This window comes from Python bivittatus, unplaced genomic scaffold (assembly GCF_059951505.1).
Source record: "Python bivittatus isolate LINGU-HERP-01145 unplaced genomic scaffold, Pbiv_v1 ctg000560_np1212, whole genome shotgun sequence".
Lineage (NCBI taxonomy): Eukaryota > Metazoa > Chordata > Lepidosauria > Squamata > Pythonidae > Python > Python bivittatus.
The window spans coordinates 926,348-947,142 of NW_028277083.1; the positions used below are offsets into that span (position 1 = coordinate 926,348).

Sequence of the window (20,795 nt, forward strand, 5' to 3'; positions counted from 1 at the left end):
ATAACATGGATAACAAATTAGTGAAAAGTGGAAGGAAAGGGCTAGGAGTAATCTTTGGAAAACTGTCTGCTGCAGAACATATTCTGCCAGTTGGGTAATGAAGCAGAGCAAGGGGCGCTAAGGGGAGAGGAAAATGGTTTATTGCTAATTGTAAAGTTGGATAAAGTCTCCCAGACCTCTGCCTGCCTTTGTTTCCTGATTGTGGCGGTTTTAAGCGGCTTTAATGGTAACCTTTCAGGCTGGCTGCAGAGGCCTGGCACTTCATCTGCCGCGTGAGCTAGAAAGAGAAGCATTTCTCTCCAAGCTGATTGCTAAATGAAAGAGCCTCTGGGTGTAACTTAAGGGGAGAAGTTAATAATGAGGATTTCTGTCATGTAATTGGGTTTGACGTCCAGGCTGTTCCGGAAAGGCTGAAAAGAGGTTTAAAAGACCTTTGCCTTCCCTGCGTGCCTCCGCAGCAGGACCCCCTGTTTGCAACATGCAAGAGTGCCTGTAAGTGGTGCAGAAGGGATCTGGTATGTCGCTGGTTGATCAAACCACTGCTTTCTGGAGCCGAAGGGTGATGAAGAAGTCCTTGCTTTGGCTTTCAGTTATACCTGCAGCTCACCCCAGCCCTTCTCTTCTTGGCTCCCCTCAAGTGAGTCTCTTGGTGGATGGAGATGGTGGTGGAGGAAAGCTGGTGTAGATACCGTCTCCCCCCAGGACTTTGTCTCGGGGCTTTCTGAACTGAGAGGAAGGCCAGCCTGGGGCTGCTTTTGCGCAGGACACTTTCCTGGAGCTTGGCCAAGAGATCCGATCGCCCTCTCACTCTATGCCCCTCCCAGCTTGTTGCTTTGGAGACCAACCAGTGGCAAAAGAGGGGTCCCCCAACAGCCTTTGCCCCCTTACCCTCCCTGGGACCACGTATCAAAAATGCAGCAGGGATTGGGTCCTTATCTAAGAACCAGCAGCTGGCAGGACTTGGCCCACCTTCTCTGGGCTATGAAGCTAAGCGCGGTCGGGCTGAGTTGGTACTTGGATGGGAATCCAGAGCAGTAGACTGAAAAGCTGAAAAAATAAAGTAGAAGACGCCTTGGTTTCCATACAGTTGCCAAGAAATCTGCATGGTTGCATCACCCACATCCTTGGCAAGAGACCTTTACCTTGGGCTGTGTTGGGGTCCTTCAGACACCAGAGAGTGGTCTTTCTTTCCGCTCCTGCCAGAAGTTGCCTGGCTCTGAGAAGGGAGGGTGAACCTTTCTAGGTGTTCTGTGGCTCCGCTTTGCTTTTTTCTTATTGAGAGAGAGAGAGGGAGAGACCCCAAGTCAAGGAGCCATCATGAAAACTCTCACTGACCACCCTAAAGTTGTGCCCTTAGAAGTTCTTAACCATGTGAAGAAAGTCTCCAGCTTGTCCCATTGACGGGCATCTCTTTTGTGAACTGTAGGGCAAAGAAAGGGAAAACCCAGTCTTTTCTGACTGAGCACCCAACTTGGGGGCACTTGGCATTGTTCTTTTGGGTGTTGGGTTAGCTGTGGTTGGTTGTAGGTTGGGAAGAAAGTAAAACAGCTTGCTACGTAGCGAAATAAAACAGCTTGTGAGCAGCAATATGAGAATGAAGCCCTGGTTTCCAAACAAATCTGATGAACACAATTTTAAACACACAACATGTGAATTGCTCTTAATTTAGAAGAGCAGTTAAACCAAGTTTGTAGGTAGTTAAAAATTAAATGCAGGTCAGCAGTTGGTTGTGACCTGAGATTCAGGCAGAATGAACTTAATTACTTTTTCTAAAAAGTCCCTTTGTTAATTACTCATTTTTACAAGTTAACCTGTCATACTCTGATTTATGAAACAGATTCATTTTTCCTTTTCTGCCTCCAGCGTTCTCTGACCAAGGAGATAATGCTTAAGGTGGTTTGGTGAGCATGTTTGGCCCTGTGATGTACGTGAAAGTATTTTATGAGCAAATTAGAATGGAAGGAAGGCTGGCGGGGGAGAGGGGGCAAGGAGAAATCATTCACTTTTTAGATAAAAAATGCAGGAATGCACCCCTGGATTGAAAACATTAAAGGAGGTGGTATTGTTCTGCCCCCACTCTCTCTCCATCTCTGCAGTTGTGATTGTCCAGTCATCTGTGTAGCTTCAAGTGTGTGTCTGTCCTCAGCAGGGTAGAATCCGAGAGTTGAAGAAGACAGCTCTGCTCCGTTTCAGCTTCTGGAGACATAACGGCTAAAGAAGGAGAGTTTGCTTTAGTAGCACAAAGGTTCCCGCTGAACTATGAGCATTTATTCTTCTAGCTTTACAGGAGCCTGACAAGGTAGGCTGGCTCCTGGGGCGAGGAAGAACAGAGCTCAGACTGTCCTCTCCTGCAGCTCTTTCCGTTTCAGAAGGTCCATGGTTTGGGTCGGCCAGAACGATGGCACTTCTTCTCCGTGGGGGGTGCAGTCAGAGTGTTGCTCTCCTGCCCCCAGATCCACCTTGAGCCAAGGCTGTGGGGTGGCAGACTCTAGAGGTCATCCTGCTCCCTCATGAGGCTCCTGGCTCTTGCCAGACCTGCAAGTGAGGCTACGACAAAAACAGGCCATCTCAGGCACATCCTGCTTGATTCAATTGCCGCTTGTGCTCCCTGCCCCCCAGTTTTACCCGATTTCTTTCCCTACGCCGCTGAACGTTATGGAAAGGCTTTCATTTTGCTATCTACAAATCAGGTAGCCAGCGGCTTGGGGTAACACACGTGCAACCCCCAGAGCTTTGGGGCCTTCCTTTACCGTGCTGCTGCTTGACAGGCATGGCGTGACTTCTGAATTCTACCTGGCATGTGAGTCAACATCAAACTGAGCAGATCTAAGATGAAAGTGCCTGAAACCCAGCTGAGCACAATTAGGTATGGAAAACGTGGCGCTCCTTCCGCGGGGAGCTGAATCTGCAAGAATGATTCTTTTGAGGGCAAAGTGCTCTCCTTTTGAGGGCCAGGCTCATCCGTTTTCAATATCTGAGTGAGTCATGACTACCTAGCTGCGCCCTATTTTCCCGTTTGGAGGGAATGAGGAGCACCCTCCTAATTATGGCCTCAGGGATCACCTCTTGTTGTGCGTCAGACCCCACAAAAGATAGCCCTGGGTTTGGACCTCGATCCCCAAGGACCTGGCCCAGGGATGCCACTCCTAGGGCGGAGGGCTCGTTTTAGCTTGCCATTGGGGAGTTCAGCGTCAGAGCAGCGTGATGTTTCCCATGACAGAAGTTCTGGTGCTTGGGAGAGAAGCGGTGTGCAGGGGGGAGCTACGGAAACCCTGCAGCTCTGCAGCCAGCGCTGAGGAGGCTCTGAGGAAGGGGAGACTCCCCACCAAGTACATGGAGATGGAGGATCCTAACTCATCACTGGAAAGGGGAGGAATGGAAAGCTGGAAGGGTTTCCTTTGCACTGTGCCCTCCGAGTAGAGGTTTCCAGATGTGTATTTCAACCTCTCTCCGTCTCCGCCATCTCCATCTCTCTATCCGGCCAGCCGGCTGAGGGTTCTGGGGGAGGTGGGCCCCACTTACGTCTTAGAAGTGCCAGATGGGACCACTGGACTAGACCAATCTGAGCTCCTTGGATCTCTCCAGTCACTTTTGGGACGCGCTTTGCCATTCTGATCAAAAAGCTCAGCCAAAGATGGCGTGCAGGGAGAAGGCTGCGGGGCAAGAAAACGCCTCTGTGCGATCCAGCGCTTTTGCAGCATAACCAAGCCAAGGACGTGCTTATGGGAGAGAGGAACAAAGACACGTTTTTTGGAAAGTTCCTGCATATTCGGTCGCTCCCGGATTTGGTTAATTCGTTTGGCTCTGTAATTAGTCTGCTTGGCTTTCAAAAGGAGACTAGCTCATCCATTGTTTGGAGGGGAGAGTATGCAGAAAGCAGTGAAACAGTAATAAAAGTTTCCTCCAAGGGGAATTCGAGGTAGAGTGCCATCTGCCTCCTTATGAGCAGTCAAAGGAAATTACTACCGTCTCCCAGATCTGCAGAATTCTCATAAACACATAAATTTCATGGCAAGGTTGGACCTATCAGGTGTGGCTGGTGGGACACCCTTTTTTTTAAAGCCGGGAAATGGGCTACCAGGAAGGAGGGTCTGTTGAACAAAAGAACTTCCCTGGCTTACAAAGGGGGCCAAGATATCCAAGAGAGACTATAGAATTCAGACCCTCTCAAGCCCTTTGAGAGATCAGCTCTGTTTCCTTGCAACCACCACTATCGTTTTTCTTCCAATTCCAAATAATTCCACCCTGCAAGCTTTTTTCAACGGATAAATCAGCAAGTATTGGTTAATTGGAAGGGGCTGATCTGGGCATATCTGAAGCCAGCTGAGCTGCAAGTGAAGGCCCTCAGCTGTGATTTTACCCTGGTAGCTCTCAACAGTAATCGTGGCGTTAGTGGTAAGAGTAGGACTTCTTCAGGAGGATCCCCAAGTGATCAAGGGGGGGGGCAGACCAATGCAGGCTGCAGATGCAAGGCCACCCATGGAGGCCAGGGAGAGCTGCTTGTCCTGCAGCACAAGCTTTGGGGCTCAAGCTTTCAAGGGGTTGGTCTCCAGTGGCTGGTCCTCAACTATCGGGGAAGCTGGAACTGCAGCCCGGGGGGTGTCCTTCACCTGCTGATTCGTACCGGAAGGAGCGGGGGAACTGGTGGCCAGCCAGATGATGCTGAACATCAGCTCCCAGCGGCCATGGCGAGGAATGCTCCTTGGACCGCCAGTACTCCCGCTGCTCTGTAAGAAGTGGGTGTTGCCGTTGCAGGAGATTAACGCTCGGGGCTCTGATTGCTGGGGTCTGGCTTTGGATTCACTTGCCCCGCCTTTGGTCTTGCACTTTTTCCTTATAAAATGACAAGAGGTTTTTGACCACCGCACAGCAGCTTCCTTCGATTTCCTCCCACAGTGCTGTCCCCCTCCCTGCAACGTATCTTGTCTGGCCTCTGTTTGCGTTCCTGCAGCATGTTCACAGGACGCCCCTTCCCTGGTCAGCCACAGCCAAGCGCTGAGCCCTGCAGACACCTCTGCTTCGGGAAACGAAAAAGGGCTAATTTCAGGCCAGGTTGGCTAAGAGTGTTGTGTGAATGATCCCTTGCCCCCACCTCCACCCCCGTTGCCTAATTTCTGGTACTTTCCCATCTCAGCTTTGGGAACTTGGCTGTAATTGATCTGTCCCTTTCTAAGAAGCCCCCGGTTTGCTCTGGTGCAATTGTCTGACCTTTTGGTCCTTCGGGGAGATGAGCTCCCCAACGCGCCTTTCTTCCCCTTTTATTATTTTGAGGGTAACATTTGGAATTTTGCAGAGTTTCTGTTCTGTGAACCGTAAAGAAGTTTCCAGAACAGAAAACCCTGAAGGCGAGTGCCAGTTAAAGCTTAATGCACACCTGCTTGACGAGGGAAAAAAGAAAAGCTCATTTATTTTGGGGGTGAACTGCTCTTACATTACGTTCCAGTGAAATGTCTTGTTTCATGAGCTTCATGTGCAAAAGCCAGAACCATTCGATTTTCAGGTTTACAGCAGCAAGTCCAATAAAATCACCTCAGTGACGGCAGCTTATTAATGGGTGTATTAATGGATTTCAAGCGTTTGGCTATGTCCTTCCTTTCTGCTGAGAACAGCATTTCTTGCCCCCTTCTGCAGCCGCTCCGTTTTTCTTTAATCCCTGTTTTCGTCTGCCAGCTGCCACCGGACGCCTGGGGTGCTAACCTGAGCCTTGGAGGGCGCTGTGTGGGGCAGGGGACCGGGCTGGCTGGAGCTTCCTCTGTGTCCGGCAGCTGTGCCTTTGCTCAAGACAAGCGATAGCGTGTGGCGACACTGCTTCAGGATGGGGCTCCAGGCTTTAGGCTGCTCTGGGGAGGAGTGGACCACGAGTCATTACTGATGGCCGGGGCTAAGTGGATCTCCAGAAGCAGGATTTGCCAGAGGTGAGCCATAGACAGTGGGAAGGCGCTGTTCCACCCCGCTGCTCTGCTGAATCCTTGGAGGAACTGCCTTCCCCCCTCAGTCTGATCCCACAAGGTGAATAGATTCCTTTTCCAGTTGGCCGGTCCTCGCTCTGGTGTGTGATCCTGCCCCTGGGTGCCCCTGGGATTTTGGGCCAGAGCAACCAAAATTCCCACCAGTGGCAAACGCCCACCAGACTGGGGAAGGCAGTGATACGACGTAAGCAGATAAATAGGTATTGGAAAGGGGACCCCTTCCCTTTCAAGAACAGAGACCTTGTTGAGAATTACTTGCAGGTAAGTACGGGGAAGACGGCAGCTCAATTACCTTAAAAGAGGTGGAAACGCTTGCTGTGGGTCGGAGAGCTTCTGATCTCCCGTGCAGCCTCGCTAGGCGGGTTTGCAAATGGCCTCAGTCTTCTCTTCTCAGTGCAAGGCCTAATTGCACCGTCCTGCCTTGGAGGCCTCTTGGGTTAATAGCAACTCTGAAGATGTTTCTTAATTCCCTCTCCTCGCTAGGGATCTGTCACCTCACCGCAGCGAACTCCTCTCTTTGATCGCTGCCTGCCCGACTGCCCGCGCGATCTGTTCTTGGCCATTGGTGGTGACTGGGAAGCGTTGCTGCTTAGCAAGGCCGGGTGGCTTATCTAGGGTTTAGGTTTAGAGAAGATTAATCTTCCACCGTGGAAGCAGCTCTCACCTGTTTTAAAGCCCCACATTGTTGGGGGAGATTCCAAAGACGTTGGCCCCTCACTGCAGGGGCGCAGTTGCCAAATGTGCTGGGGCTTCTCTTCCCACCCATGAAGTTTGCGGAGATGAAAGCACGTTAGGTGAGTTGTAGTGAAAGGCCTTCTCAGGTGATGAATGCAGAAGGTCACCCAGAAGATCAGGTGTTTGTCAGAAGTGACACAGTGACGTTGGCAGATCAGATTCTGCAGGCAGAGTTTTTACTGCCACAAATACAGTTATGAATAACGGAGGGGCTGGCTTCACACAGGTTTTTTTATTTCTCTACATATGTAATTATGCTTGATGACTAACTGCTCGGATGCGCTTCCTTCTTTCTTGAGATGCTACAGAAATCCTGTTTTTTGGGGGTTGATCCGACCGTGCACGTGCACATGGGAACTGCCCATTCAGACAGACAGGCTAGACGGGGCATCTGTAACTGTTGCAAGGCAGTTTCGCCCACCAGCAGTCCTAAGCGGGAAGTCATACTCTTGAGTAGAGGTGGACTGCTGAGCCAATGGGTACGGGTGGCTCACGGGAGTGAGCCAGGCCACAGAGTGCAGAGAAGTGTGTGGGAAGAAGAAGCTTGCAGGGCCGCAAGCCGATAGGCCCTCAAAGGAAAGTTCTTCCCTTGCTGACTTTAACACTGGAAGGAGCAGAGCGACTGTGATGAAACCCCACTTCTTCTCCAGTCTAACACGAAGCCACCTTTCTTTTCTTGCCCTTTGCAGGATGAGATGTCTACATTTTTCCAGTTTGGGGCATCCGTCCAACAGGAAGCCATCGTCATGCTGAAGTTCATGCAATACTACGACTGGCACATATTCTCTGTGGTGACCAGCACTTTCCCCGGCTACCGGGACTTTATTAGCTTCATCAAGTACACGGTGGAAAACAGCTTTGTGGGCTGGGACATGCAAAATGTCGTCACCCTTGACACGTCCCTCGGGGATGCCAAGGCCACCATTCAGCTGAAGAAGATCCACTCTTCGGTCATCCTGCTCTATTGCTCTAAGGAGGAAGCCATTTACATTCTGGATGAAGCGCGGTCCTTGGGCTTGACGGGATACGACTTTTTCTGGATTGTCCCCAGCTTGGTCAGTGGGAGCAGGGAAATCGCCCCAGACACGTTTCCTTCCGGGCTGATTTCGGTGGCCTATGACGGATGGGACTACAGCTTGGACGCTCGGATCCGAGACGGCCTTGGGATTATTACCACAGCTGCTGCCGCCATGCTGGAAAAGTATTCCTTCATCCCCGAAGCGAAGACCAGTTGCTACGGGCAGGTGGAGTACAGCGAACGCCCGTCTCACACGCTTCACAAGTAAGCCTTCTTTTGTTCCTTAAAGCCGAGGGAAATAAGACCGGGAAGGAGCAGCCTTTGAGACGCTGAGCAGTGCTTGTCCGTGTCAGCTAGGAACATGCTTCATCCATCTTGCGTGTGGCAGGGAAGCGTCTGTAGAAAGCCGAGGCCTTAGGCAGTCGCATCCGGTGGCCTTGTGGGTCAGACCGGCTCGATATTGGCCGCGGCAGGGAGGAAGGGAACGAACCCAATGAGACCAGTTAATTTAGCCAGGAAGCCTCCTGACGGATCTTGTGGACTGTTGGCAGCTGGTCCAAGAGAACTGGGATAGCTGCGGGCAGCCCCTTCTACCCAGGGACTTTGAGCTCGTCAAATGCTGGCCAGCAGAGTAAGAATTCAGGCTGCTTGACTCATCTGCATGTTGCTGAAAAGCCAGATTTCCTTCCTGGGGCCTTCAGCCAGGAGGAGATGACCCTGTAGCTGGTGATGTCACTGGATACAGGACGGGTGGCCACACTTCAGTAAATTGCATTGAACTGACCTTTGCCGTCTGTCCAAGTCAGCACATGCTGTCTTTCTGGGGGCGGGGCGCACGCTCTTCCCCACTGGCCTTGGCCAGTAGCCGTGCGCTAAGCCATCTACAGATTCCAAACTGTCTTTACCAGCAGCTCCAGGCCAAAAGCATGACATTAAGCAACGCTAGCAGATACCAGAGCACAGAGCTCTTTGGCCAGGCTGTCTCGGTGGGGCAAGGAAAAGTGACCTTGAAAGTCAGCTGGCTTCAAGGAGAGGAGGGCTGAGATCTGGGGAGGGTCATATTAATATTCAGAAATCATCCCACGGGAGTCCTGGAGATGTAGCCTCCAACCTTGGCTGCTGTAACCTGAATACAAATAAGTATGTTTGAAAAAGGGGTCTTGCCACCAGAACTGCTGTGGGGCCAATTTTATGTTTATGTGTATACTTCCTTTTCTAATGGTCAGTGACTTTTCTTTTATTGGTGTTGGGGATCTCCTTCGTTGCTGCAGATGAAACCCTGAAGTAGCCCATGCAGAAGGGAAAGTCTCTCCACAGTTATGAAATAAACATTGATGAATAATTGTTTGATGCACTGCTGTGTTCATGGCATATGTGCTAATGTAGTTAGCAGATACCTATCCTCCTAAATCCCTTTCCCCTTTCCCCAGGGGGCACCTCTCAGTGGCCTCTCTCCTTCATCTCTGCAGAGGGCCAGATATCGATCATCCTCTTTTCAAATGTTGTCCCCTTTTGGCAACACACATCATGAATATGGATACGACCACCCACGTGTACTTGCACTCATCGCTTTGCAGCCAGAAGGGCTAGAAAGTTACCTTAATCATAAATGAAAGCTGAATCTTGCATCCTGCGCACCGGTTCCCATCTTCCATGAAAGCCCAGATTGAACCAAACCGTGGTCTCCAGGCTCCCTGGGATTCGTTTCTGTTGTCACAGCCGCCTCCTTCTGCTCTAATGGGGGAGGGAGCTAAATCACTGGCTGGGCTCCCAACCGATTCCTGATACTGATCTGACACCCAGGCCACAGCCCTGCACCACCTGGGCGCTCCCTGAGGCCCTTCTCCGGACCCGGTGAGCAGCCATGGAGGAAGAGAGCCGCTCACGGGGAGCTGTCCTTGGTGCTGCAAGTAGCTGCTGAGTGTCTCGATGCAGTGGGGCAGAAGCTGTGGTTTCCCCTTTGGTAGCCACTGCCTAACCCAGGAATGACGGCCCTTGGCCACACTGCTTTGCCCTGCCCCTCAGAGTCACGGGGTTGCCTCGCCTTGTCCCCCCAACTTCACTTTTGGAGTGTGGAGGCCTGCAGGCAGAAAAATGATGCTTATAGACTTGGGTGCCTGTAGACGTCCCTAGAAGCTTGAATTCCAGTTAAGAGGGCCTTTTTCAGGTTCTGAGAAGCCTGGGGGCAACATGTTCCTCTGAGCCCCCCCCCATTCTCTTCTTGTCACTGTCAGTGCAGTATTTTTTCTCATTGCTCTTTGGGTCCGTTGAAGCCGTAGCCTTGTAAGAGAGAGATGCTGAAGTACGTGCTTGTCAGTCCTATCATGCTCCCTCTGTTACCAACCTGCGCGGCCCTTTGCACACAAAACTCCTCCTTTTTTACAGAGTGCTATCTCGTTTGCCTTACCAAGCACCGTCAGATAAATCCCTGCAATTTAAAAGTGGAGGAAGGCGGGGAGCACAGAAGCAACAGCCAACATGGGTGCGGATTGACTTCTCTTCTCTGCTCTCACTTGGCTACAGGGTTAAGGAGCAAGGTTCTGATACCTAAATGATCTGGTAACTTCCAAAGATGTCATGGAAAGGCAGTTTGGAAGGGGAGGAATTTGTGAATGAAGGGCAGAAAAATGGAAGAGGAAGAGCCTTTTAGGGAGTATGAGAGATTTTGATGGTGGAAGGTGGTTGAGCCTTCTGGTGTAGAGCATTGGGATGTGAGGGCAATAAGAGGTGTGTGAGGAGGGACCAAAGACAAAGCTTAATTTGTTTTATTTTGTTTAAAAAAGGGGGTTCTCTTGAGTTGAGCTCAGTTCTCAGCAACCATAGGGAAATAGTTTGCCACTGACTTCTAGGTTTTTCCAACTTCCTAGTCTAACCTATAGCCGTGGGATTTTCTGTTGTCCCCCATCCAGCTACTAAATAGGTCCAATGCTGATTAGCTAGCTGAAATCAGCCATGGATTGATGGGGAGAAAAAGGGGAGGGGGGTACAGATTGAGTATTATTAAATACTCAGTGATTAAATTATTCTGGAAGTACCAGGACATATCTGGAGATGGGAGCATGTGTTGGCTTTCTGTTTGAAAGATAAACATGAGGGGAAGAGGGAAGGAGTGTGATGATCATACTCTTGTAAGATCCTATTTCCTACTCTCTGAGATTTAAAGCTGGAATTAGGGACCTCACCTACCCTATTATTTAGTATTGAAGAATGCTCCTTTCTCATTACACTTGGCCTATATGTACCCTGTGTTAATTTACTCTGACGTTACTGGCGTTCCACTGACTGAAAAGCCAAGAAGGGGATGCCGACAAGGCTGTATATCAATAGCGGACCAAATTTATAGTATCAGTTGAAGTCAGCCGTGATGGCCTAGGGCTCTGCGGCCATCCCAACGGAGCACTCCCTGGAGAAGGGCAAGTTGTAGCCCATTCCCTGATTAGAACATTTGAGCCTCCAGCAGAGAGAGCAGGCTTAGAGGGCTGGAAGGACTGAAACAAAATTAGGGAGAAATCTGGGAGAAATGTAGACCAGAGAGGTGGTGAATAAGGAGAGGGAGTGGGGCATTTTGGTTGGCCTTCCCTCCCGTTCACTTTGGTGCTCAGCGTGAATCCCTCCCCTCCGTTTGGGGAGGGGGAGAGATTAATGGGCGTTGGCTGTAGCTTCATCGCCTTCCTCGCCATGAACTTGCTTGGTGAAAATGTGTCTTTTGCTGCCTGTTAGACACGAGAGCTGTAGATAGTTTCCAGAAGGAGGGACAGCCTTCCCTTGAGTGGGCAGGGATAAAAACCTGAGAGGGGGATTCCTCGTGCACTTCCAAAGGTATCTGATTGCCCGTTATGAGAAAGCAGTTGGGTATCTGTGTAGCGATCCTGGGAAGCGATCAGACAGTTCCAGTTAGATTTTGGCTAAGCTGAGCTCTGGGCCTGGTGTGTTTTCTTGAGCTGCAGGGCCCGAAACGGGAGTGATTCCAGCCTTTCGGAGAGGGTTACTAGTTAATGGAGATCTCCAATTAGGCTTAAAAGAAAACAGCAGCAGCCAGAGGACATCCATCAAAACGCTTGCAGGCATTGCCAGCTTAACGGGGAGAGGGCCCTTCTCCCAGCCTGCGGGGCTTTGGGCCTCCAGAGCAAGAGCGGTTTTAGCGCTTTGCAGCAAGGTGGTGGGTTGTGTGTGTGTGTGTGTGTGTGTTTTTGCACCATGAGGAGGGGGAGCACTTGGACCAGAACAGGCAGGGCCGGTCGAAGGCGTCCTGCGTGAACGGCTGAATTTGGAGAATTTTCCCTTCAGGTGTTTGTGTTCTGCTTTACTGATATATCATTAATGCAACTGGAAGAGGTTTACATAATTCCTCTTCCTGTGCGTTGCTGAATCGAGAACGGGGTGGAATCCCACCGGGCGTGGATGCTCTCCCCACTCCGCTGTTAGACCCATTGCTTCGTTAGTGCTGTTTTGTCTGTTCTACCCAGCAAGTACTCAGGAGGTAACAAAATGGTTAAAAGTTAAAAGCATGAATTAAAACGATTATTAAAGCAAAGTAAGGGTTAAACGCCTGGTGGAAGAGATGTGCCTTTACTGAGAGAGTGGGGAAGGAGCTGGCAACCCCTGTGGGGTGTGTGTGTGTGTTTGTGTGTGCCGCATCCTGGGAGCAAAGCAGCAGAGGCCCTCTTGCACGTGTGAGACAGATGTAAGATCCAGTGCAGACCTTTCATGGCGGGAATTGAGTGATCCACCGGCTTTGGGCTGGTTGGCCACCTAGTCTGCTGCATTCTGCATCAGTTGCAGCTTCCGGGGCATCCCTAGGTTGAGCGTGTTGCAGTAATCAAGACGGGACTGCGCAGTCCAAGTATGCTAGTTTATCGCCTACTTATCTTGATCCATCCTTCCTTTCCCCATTGCCACCCTCCGGCATGTTTCAGGAGGGTGGTGAGCAGTGGAATTCCTCCGACCCAGTGTTTAAAATCTCAAATATTATGCCCCTCCAGTATAAGGACATAGTTATCACGTAGTGTTTCTGCTTTGCTTCCTCATTGCCGTTGCGATATTTGAGAGTGTGATCATTGTGATTGTGCCCTCTGCCCCAGAGTATACTGTGCACGTGGCCGTGCACTGTAATGACCTGTTCACGGCCCTGCCTGTGCGGTGCTGTCAGGCTGCTGATCCCAAAGATGATGCTCAGCTGAAATGGCCTCATTTCTGCATTATTCCTGCGCTTACTTGATCCCCTTTCTCCGAACTCCAAGGCTATTCTGGAGCTCCAGGGCATTTGCAAACCAGGCTGGAGCCCCTGAACTGGGCTGGGCAGACGCAGGTTGTACCCCCTGCTTAAGAGGGAGGGAGGGGCCAACCCAGACCACTGCAGGAAGGGCTCCTGGACAGCTTCCAACCCACAAACTGCCGTGGGTTTGGAGAGGAGGGGAGCCCCTCCCTCCCCGCTCTTGCCAGTCCCGTCTCCACAATATTTTCATAGCTGGCCACAAGGTGTCCCCCTTGCTTTGCCCAACTGCAGTTGAAACAACCCCCCCCTTTTAATAATTGCATTAAGGATTTATGAGTAAGGATGGCATTTTTTTAAATGCCCCCGTCCACCTATCTGATGTCCCTCTCCAGGACAGGCTGAACGTGTTCGTGTTCGTGTGGCAAACTCTGCAGCAGCGTCCTCCATCATCTCTCTCCCGCTCTGCCCCCCCCCCGGGAACCCATCAGCCTCAGGCCGAGGCAGGTGTCCGGTCACTGGGTCCCGTTAGATTTTTTTTTTTTAAAGAACCTGTTTCTAAGGCAGCTCGGGGAAATAAATCCCCTTTTAAAAGTCTATGTCTTCATTCAAGAGCCTTCGCCAGCCCCACCTGGAGATGCTGCCGTCGGACACAGGATCTGGATTTGGAGTTCCTTTGGATATCGTGAAAAGGCGTCTGCTGTCCGTTAGGGACTCTTGTTTTCTGTCCTAAAGGTGCGAAGTGAGGAACGATACGGAATTGCTGTTGCTCCCGTTGCCTGAGAAGTAACAGCCTTCGGTTCTCGGGCAGTCTAACCGCTTGGCGCCTCTTCCGACCCGGGTCTCCCGGCTCCTTTGTGGCTTTGGCCATAAATCCCCCCTTGCCGTTCACCTTGCCGGTTCACCCTTGAGTAGGCAGCAAACGTCATTCTCTTAATGGGACTAATTGCCAGGCATCCATACGATGGATTGGATTCCGGCTCCTAAAAAATGGTTTTTTCACAACAAAGAGAGGATTTATAGCACATGTTTCATCAGAGTTAATCCAGTGACTGAATTAGCTTGCTCATTAACTGCTGGACAGCTCATTAATTTCTCTTTGAACATTTCCTTCCTTCCTTTCTTCCTTTCTTTCTTTCAAGGTTTATGATGAATGTGACCTGGAAAGGCAGAGACTTATCCTTCACTGCAGATGGCTACCAAGCACAGCCGCGGCTGGTGGTCATCGTCCTAAATCAGACCCGGGCCTGGGAGAAGGTAACAGCCGCCGCCGGGGGCTCAGTCAGCAAAGAGAGGCGGAAACTGTGTTAGAAAGCCTGCATTTGCATTCAGGGCAGTGAGGGTGTGTGCAGTCGGCTTCTGCGTTCGGTTTCCTTTGTTCTGGTCCACCTTTCCCCTCTCCTGAACCGTTGGCATGCCAGCTGGTTTGATTAAAGGATGGGAGATGCACATGCAGCGGTTCACGTCTTTCTTTTGCGAGGCAAAGGCTCCCTTTTGACAGCCAAAGAGCCCAGCTCATTTTTAGAATCACGAGGATCTCAGATACAGGAAAGGCCCCGCAATCTAGGATCCCGCAGAGCTGCTGTGAGTCAGAGGATGCGTGGAGAGCCGGGCCGGATCTCCAGCAGAACAGCTTTGCTGATGCCCTTCGGAAACCACCGTGGTGCAGTGGTGGAAGGTGGGCTTGGCCTGGGCGTTGAGTCCTGACACCCTTGCTTCAAAAGAGCTCAGAGGGTGAAGAGCTTTCACAGTCTCCAACCAAGGAAAAATCTGGCTAATCAGAGCAGAGGGTGCTGGATGGGTTTAGGGAGCAACCTGAGTAGAAATACACCCCCAAAAGAGTTAAAAAAGAGGTGCTGATGGGCCCCAGACTGGTGCATGCTAATTTCCATGCCTCGAGGCAGCTGGAGAATTAGTTTAAATAGAAATACATCTCGTGCTAGAGGGGAAAAGGTTTCTCTTTTTAGGGTTCTTCATCTTTAAACTTGCTTTGGACTGGCAAGCTCTTCCGATAGAAGATGTCTTGAAATTGGGGACCCTCCTGTGTGGGTTAGGAACACCTGGTCTGGCATAAGGTCATGTCAGCCCTACAGGGTAGACCAGACTAAGAAACCAATGCCATGTGGGTCAGTACTACTCTTATTGTAAAGCTATAGTAACAGAATCTTGCAAGTCTGAATGCACTTCCCCCCTCCCTCCTTTCATCTTTGTGTGAACAAAGGAGGGGCTTGTCTGAGATGTTCACTCATGTTGCTTTGTTGGCCTGGGCTCACACCCCTCTTATCTGGTGGTTGCCTCGGTAGTGGCTCTTCCTCCTGCCCTTCCAGGCCGTTCCCTCTGCCCTACACAGGTAGCCGCCTTGTTATCTTCTGATTTCATCTGATTTTCTTCGGCTGCAGCAGAACAGGGGTGTGCAGTCAAGACACCTACATATAGGTAAAATATGCCACAAAGATCATTTTTTAAAGGCCCCAAAGAAATGGCCTTTTTGCAGCTGGAAGCAGTCGTTTGTAGCTTTCGTGTGCACTCGCCTAAAAAATAATTGAAATAAATTCTGCTTGTGGTTTAATAGGAACATGTTTTCTACCTTTTTTTTTTGCCCATTAAACAATGCATTGACTAAACGTTACAATTTAATTATGATTAATAATTATTTCAATGCTGGGGCTGGTAGAAATGTTACCTGGTTATTTGAAGTGTGTCTTTATGTGTGTTTGTGTTATTCTGAAGCTCCGTAGCAGGGAAGGCTGGGGGTGTTACCCCTTGCCTCCCACCGTGGCCCCAATCCAGTTCAGGCTTCCCGTTCCTGTACACATGGCATTGTCAAATGTGTGTGTGTGTGTGTGTCTACGTGAACAATGCAGACTGGAGACGTGAAGGGCTCCATCTGGGTAAGAATTTCTGGCTGGGAGTCAAGCAAAAAGACCAAACTGGAGTCTGAACTTACTGGATTTGAAGCTGTGGCCATTTTGTACTGGGGAAGTACTTTGGCGTCCTGATGCTCCCCATGACTCTGGCAAGAGTTCCCGGTTGATATGCGAGTGGTTCTGTGTCTCAGAGGATTCATCCTTGCAGCCTGGCTGTGCCCCGATCTGTAAAAAGCGATACTGTTTTTAGCAGCATTTGTCGTTCTAAATGGGAGCGAAGGAAGAGAAGGTGGGGAAGCCGGTCCCTTCCATTCCTTTGCTCCCGGTTTCCTCCAGTGGCTCTTTCCCCAACTTTTGCCATGTCTTCCTGCTGTGCTCAAGGGCCATTTTGACTTGGAGAGAATGGCAAGATTTTCCATCAGGGCAGGACAAAGTCAGAGGGCGTTAATTCAGAGTAATCACAATTCTTGGTGCTATTAAGTTTAAGCTTGGTGGGTGGAAGTGGGAGGAAAGGTTGTCAAGGGTGCAACTTGGTTGAATAGACCCAACTGACATGAAAGGGATGTGTCCTGAGTTAATTGGGGATTACCCCAGCATAACAACTTAGGAAATGGGTCTGGATGGATCGTTGGAGTTGTTGACAGGCATCAGTAGATGGAGCGTCACCTCCTAGAAGGCTGCCTGGCAACCCTGAAAGGCAGGACAAAATATCAGGGCTCTTCCCTGGCAAAGAAAAAAAAACATGAACAAGTCTGTGGTCCTTTCTTTGATGCTTCCTTTTTGTGCAAACGCACACCAACACACCATCGCCAATGTACCAGGAGGAGGGGACCAGCTTCATAGAACAGTCTGGAGACTTTTTTTCAGAGCCAGAGCAATGTCTTTGCTGCAGGAACACCGGTCGGTCATTTAGCAACTGACTGAAGTAATAATGAAGCTTTCAAAGGTTACTGTTTTTAGCAGATTATCATATAAAAGGAATTAGGACAGGAATAGGCGGAGGTGCGGCCTGTTTTGCATTATTCAGCCAGGTCAGTTTTCGGTCAGTGTCTGCATCTGGGCCTCTCTTGATGCGCCAGCCTTCAACGTCAGGTGCCCCCTGGTCATTCCTGGTTGGGGATTATGGGGATTTAAGCCAAGCTCATCGGGATGGTCCCCAGCTGGGAGGAAAATTGTCTTGCCTTTCTCCTTGATGGGCTAGGTCTCTCTGTGCAAGGAGACCCACCGTTTAAAATGTGCTTCTAGGGGCCCCTGGGGGGCAGTGGCTCATGGCACGTTGAGGGCTAATCGTTTCTGCCTGGCGCCCCTCTAGCGTGCCCGCGGCTTACGAATGTTTCCCTGTTCTTTCAAATTGGCTTCTCGGAGGGGGGATACCCCTTCCATTTAAAGTGCGCGTAAGGTTCTCGTGAACCCAGAACGCTCTGTAGATAATCATGCTGCCTCTCCTTAAATGGAGGGAACAGAAATAAGTTTCCCCCTGCAATAAAGGATGCGCTTCGTTCCTGAAGGCTGATGAGCAGTTTTGCCTTGTGTAACCTCTGCAGGGAGTGCATGGTTTCATACCAGCCTCTCGCCCCGAGTTCCTTTGGTTGGCCAGCCAGCGAAGAACTTGTTTCAGGAAACGCTTTCTCTTCTGCTGTTCCTTTGGTGGATTCACGAGGAATTTCTTGGGCAGGTCTAGACAATGCAACCATTGCCTTTCGGGCTTCCCACGGAAGGCTGCATGTGAAGCGAGCTGAGAAGCATCCACCTTGCTTTTCGCCAAGTCAGTGGGGGGTGTAAAAAGGTCTAGGAGGTCGCAACTCAACAAGGGGCACCCTAAAAATGCTCCAGCCCTTCAGCTGGGATGACTGGAACTCGTTGGCCTGATCTTGTCTGGAGCTGGAAGGCCAGGTATGGGCCCGGGAGCTTGGGAGGGGTTCAAGGGAGGGAACCAAGAGGAGAAATCCAGGTACTTTTTTCTTGGGAAAGGTTAAAAGCATCTGGAGAAGACGGGATGGTGAAGAAGGGATAGGAGAGACCTCTTGCAGGGTCAGAGCAAATTTGGAGACCTGAACCCAAAGGTCAAAGGGAGATTTGACTAAGCGCTGGGAAGAACGTTCTGGTGCTAGAGCAGTGGAAGAGTGGAACCAGGTGCCTTGGAAAGAGAGAGACTCCTCATGGGTGGATCTGGGTTCTTTCCTTTACCAGAGATTTTAGGACTATAACAGAGGTGGACTGGAAGTTCCCTCCCAGCCCTGTGACTCAGAGGCCCTCCAGCTTGATGACTCTCCAGTATCGTTTGCTCTTGGGTTGGGAGTCAGCGTGCTTTTCTTAGCAAGCTGCACTAGCAGGAAAAGCCAGGCTCAGAAAAGTAAAGAAAGAACTGAGGATGTGCTCAGCCTAGAAATTAATTTGCAGGATTCACACTGAAGCTTGTCCATGAATTTTTCCCAAAGAGATCTCCCCCCATCCCACATTTCCAAGCATTTTAAAATTTCAGCAGCCAAATTTAGGAGGAAAAAATAATATATTTTTCATGCCACTATTGTTCAGTCCGTTGAGAGGTGGGTTCTGATCTGTGGCAAATAATCCAGGGACCTAAGTGAAGATCCCAGGGGACCTTCTGCCCACCCTACACCCCCGGCTCCAACCTCCTGCCCCTTTCTTTTTTCTCCTGGAAGCACGACCGCCGCTCAGCTGTGCTCCCGTGTTGGCTTTCCAGGTGGGTGAATGGGAGAACCAGACGCTGATCCATAAGTACTCCGTGTGGCCTCGGTTTAACTCTTTCAATGACAGTGATCCAGACAACAACCACCTCAGCATTGTCACCTTGGAGGAGGCTCCCTTTGTCATCGTGGAGGACATGGATCCTTTGACGGAGACCTGTGTGAAGAACACAGTGCCGTGCCGGAAATACGTCGTCATTAAGTAAGTCTGGGGGTCTCCCAGAACCCTGAGCCCCCTCAGTTTCCTGAAGAGCTCTGTCTTGGGAGGTCTTGAGAAGCAGGGTGGTGGCCCAGGGCTCAGATTCACCCCTGAGCCTTCTCCCTTTGCTGTTAATTTAGATCAGTGTTGTCCAAACTTGGCCACTTTAAGATGAGTGGACTTCAACTCCCAGAATTCCCCAGCCAGCCATGGGGAACACTGATTTAGACGGTGGAGATGTTCTGCCCTAGCGGCAGAAGTTCCCTGTCCCCGCTACAAGCAGTAGGTGAAGTCTTCTTCCAACCAGGCTTGCCTCCTGATGGCTCCATGGCACGTCCGTGGGTTTCCTTGGCAGTGGTTGGAAGGGCCTTGCAGGGCCTTTTTCAGGACGCTTTTTCAACTTCCCAGTCTAGTCATGGCCTCGGGATTTTCTGGTGGCCTCCCATCCAAATACTAACTACTTAGGTTTTCAAGATCAGCCAGAGTTGATTAGGGGTTGCCACCTATCGAGGTTTGCAACAAAAGTTGTTAATAGACATGTTCTCTCCCTCCATACACTTGGCCCTCCTTTAAAACTAAATTAAGAAGGAAGGAAGGAAGGAAGGAAGGAAGGAAGGAAGGAAGGAAGGAAGGAAGGAAGGAAGGAAGGAAGGAAGGAAGGAAGGAAGGAAGGAAGGAGAGAGAAATAGATCTTTGTGGTTTGTTTGTCTTGTCAGCAACATCACCAAAGAAGGAAAGAACATGAAGAAATGTTGCAAAGGGTTCTGCATTGACATCCTGAAGAAGCTCTCGAAGACCATCAAGTTCACTTATGACCTCTATCTTGTGATCAATGGGAAGCATGGAAAAAAAATCAATAACGAATGGAACGGCATGATTGGGGAGGTAAGTTCTGTTGGCTAAAAGAGCTCTCTCAACTCGGCCACGCTCTCTCTACATTTGTCATGGAGTGAGCTAGAACTTCCCCCGTCCCCTCTTTTCTCTTTGCCAACAGGTGGTCAAAAAGCAAGCCGTGATGGCCGTGGGGTCCCTCACCATCAATGGGGAGCGCTCAGAGGTGGTGGATTTTTCAGTGCCGTTCGTAGAAACTGGAATTAGCGTCATGGTCTCCCGGAGCAATGGCACTGTTTCTCCTTCTGCTTTTTTAGGTGAGTTTCCTTCCGTTCCCTTCCCTTCCCTTCCCTTCCTCCCTCCCTCCTTTCCGCCCTTCCTTCCCCTCCCTTCCTCATTTTCCTACAGATGGATTTAATTCTGCTTTCTGCAAAGACTTTCCATAGACCTTCCTCTCCCTTTAGAGAGAAGAAAAGATGCCCAGTGAACGGAGCAGTTCTGGGACACATTTCTGTCACTTTTTAAATTGGGTGTTGAAAAGTTGGGGTGGACAGCTGATGGGCTTAAGATAGTGCTGAGGACTAGGATAAAAATTTATGAGGGAGCTGGGAGCCACACTTCTGCAGCATTTCCCACGTGTGCCCCAAGATGAATCCTGAATTTTTCCAGAGGAAGGGGGTGCATTAGGGGAGACTCAGCCGTGAGCCCAGCAACATTTTCTTTTGAAGCGGTGGGGTTTGCTTTCGTACATGTCTGCAGCTGAGCAAATTTCTTCTGGACCAATGTGTTTGTCCCCCTAACAAAACTGGTCATCCAGTTCAAACATTTCACAGTTCTTAGCTCCAACAGAGATCACGTTCTTGAGAACCCAGCCTCGACTCAGCTCCTGGCTGCCCCTACGCTTGTTGTGATCAAAGTCCTCTTCTAACAAACTGGGGTGGATTGGTTTGGCCGGGAGTGATGGGGGACAGAGTCCCTCACTTCTAGCAGGTCCCATCAGGCTGGCTCAGCCACCCTCCAGCCTCCCTTGCTTTGCAGAGTTGGGCCAACTGTGTTCTGACCTTGGCTGAGTGTCACGGTCGGTCTTCTGGGGTCAGAGGGTCCTGATGAAGCTGGGTGTCTCTTCTCTTCACGGCTGGGTTTGGGAAGCAAGGTGGCTCAGGGTTTGCTCAGCCCCCAGGGTGGAGCTCCACTTTCCACTGGCAAAGGGAGTTGGAAAGGCGCTCCTGTAGGCCACCTGTCAACCTTCCTCCTAC

General features: G+C 50.4%; 1 protein-coding gene across 1 annotated transcript in view; it reads left to right on the forward strand.

Moving 5' to 3' along the window:
* GRIN2A (glutamate ionotropic receptor NMDA type subunit 2A) overlaps nucleotides 1–20,795 on the forward strand; it is an 82,284-nt gene that overhangs the window by 40,919 nt on the left and 20,570 nt on the right. Inside the window, exons 4-8 of the mRNA XM_088147907.1 lie at nucleotides 7,394–7,986; nucleotides 14,077–14,191; nucleotides 18,506–18,711; nucleotides 19,425–19,593; nucleotides 19,703–19,856. Of these exons, the coding sequence (XP_088004033.1) occupies nucleotides 7,394–7,986; nucleotides 14,077–14,191; nucleotides 18,506–18,711; nucleotides 19,425–19,593; nucleotides 19,703–19,856 (1,237 nt within the window). The remainder of the gene's footprint in view (nucleotides 1–7,393; nucleotides 7,987–14,076; nucleotides 14,192–18,505; nucleotides 18,712–19,424; nucleotides 19,594–19,702; nucleotides 19,857–20,795) is intronic.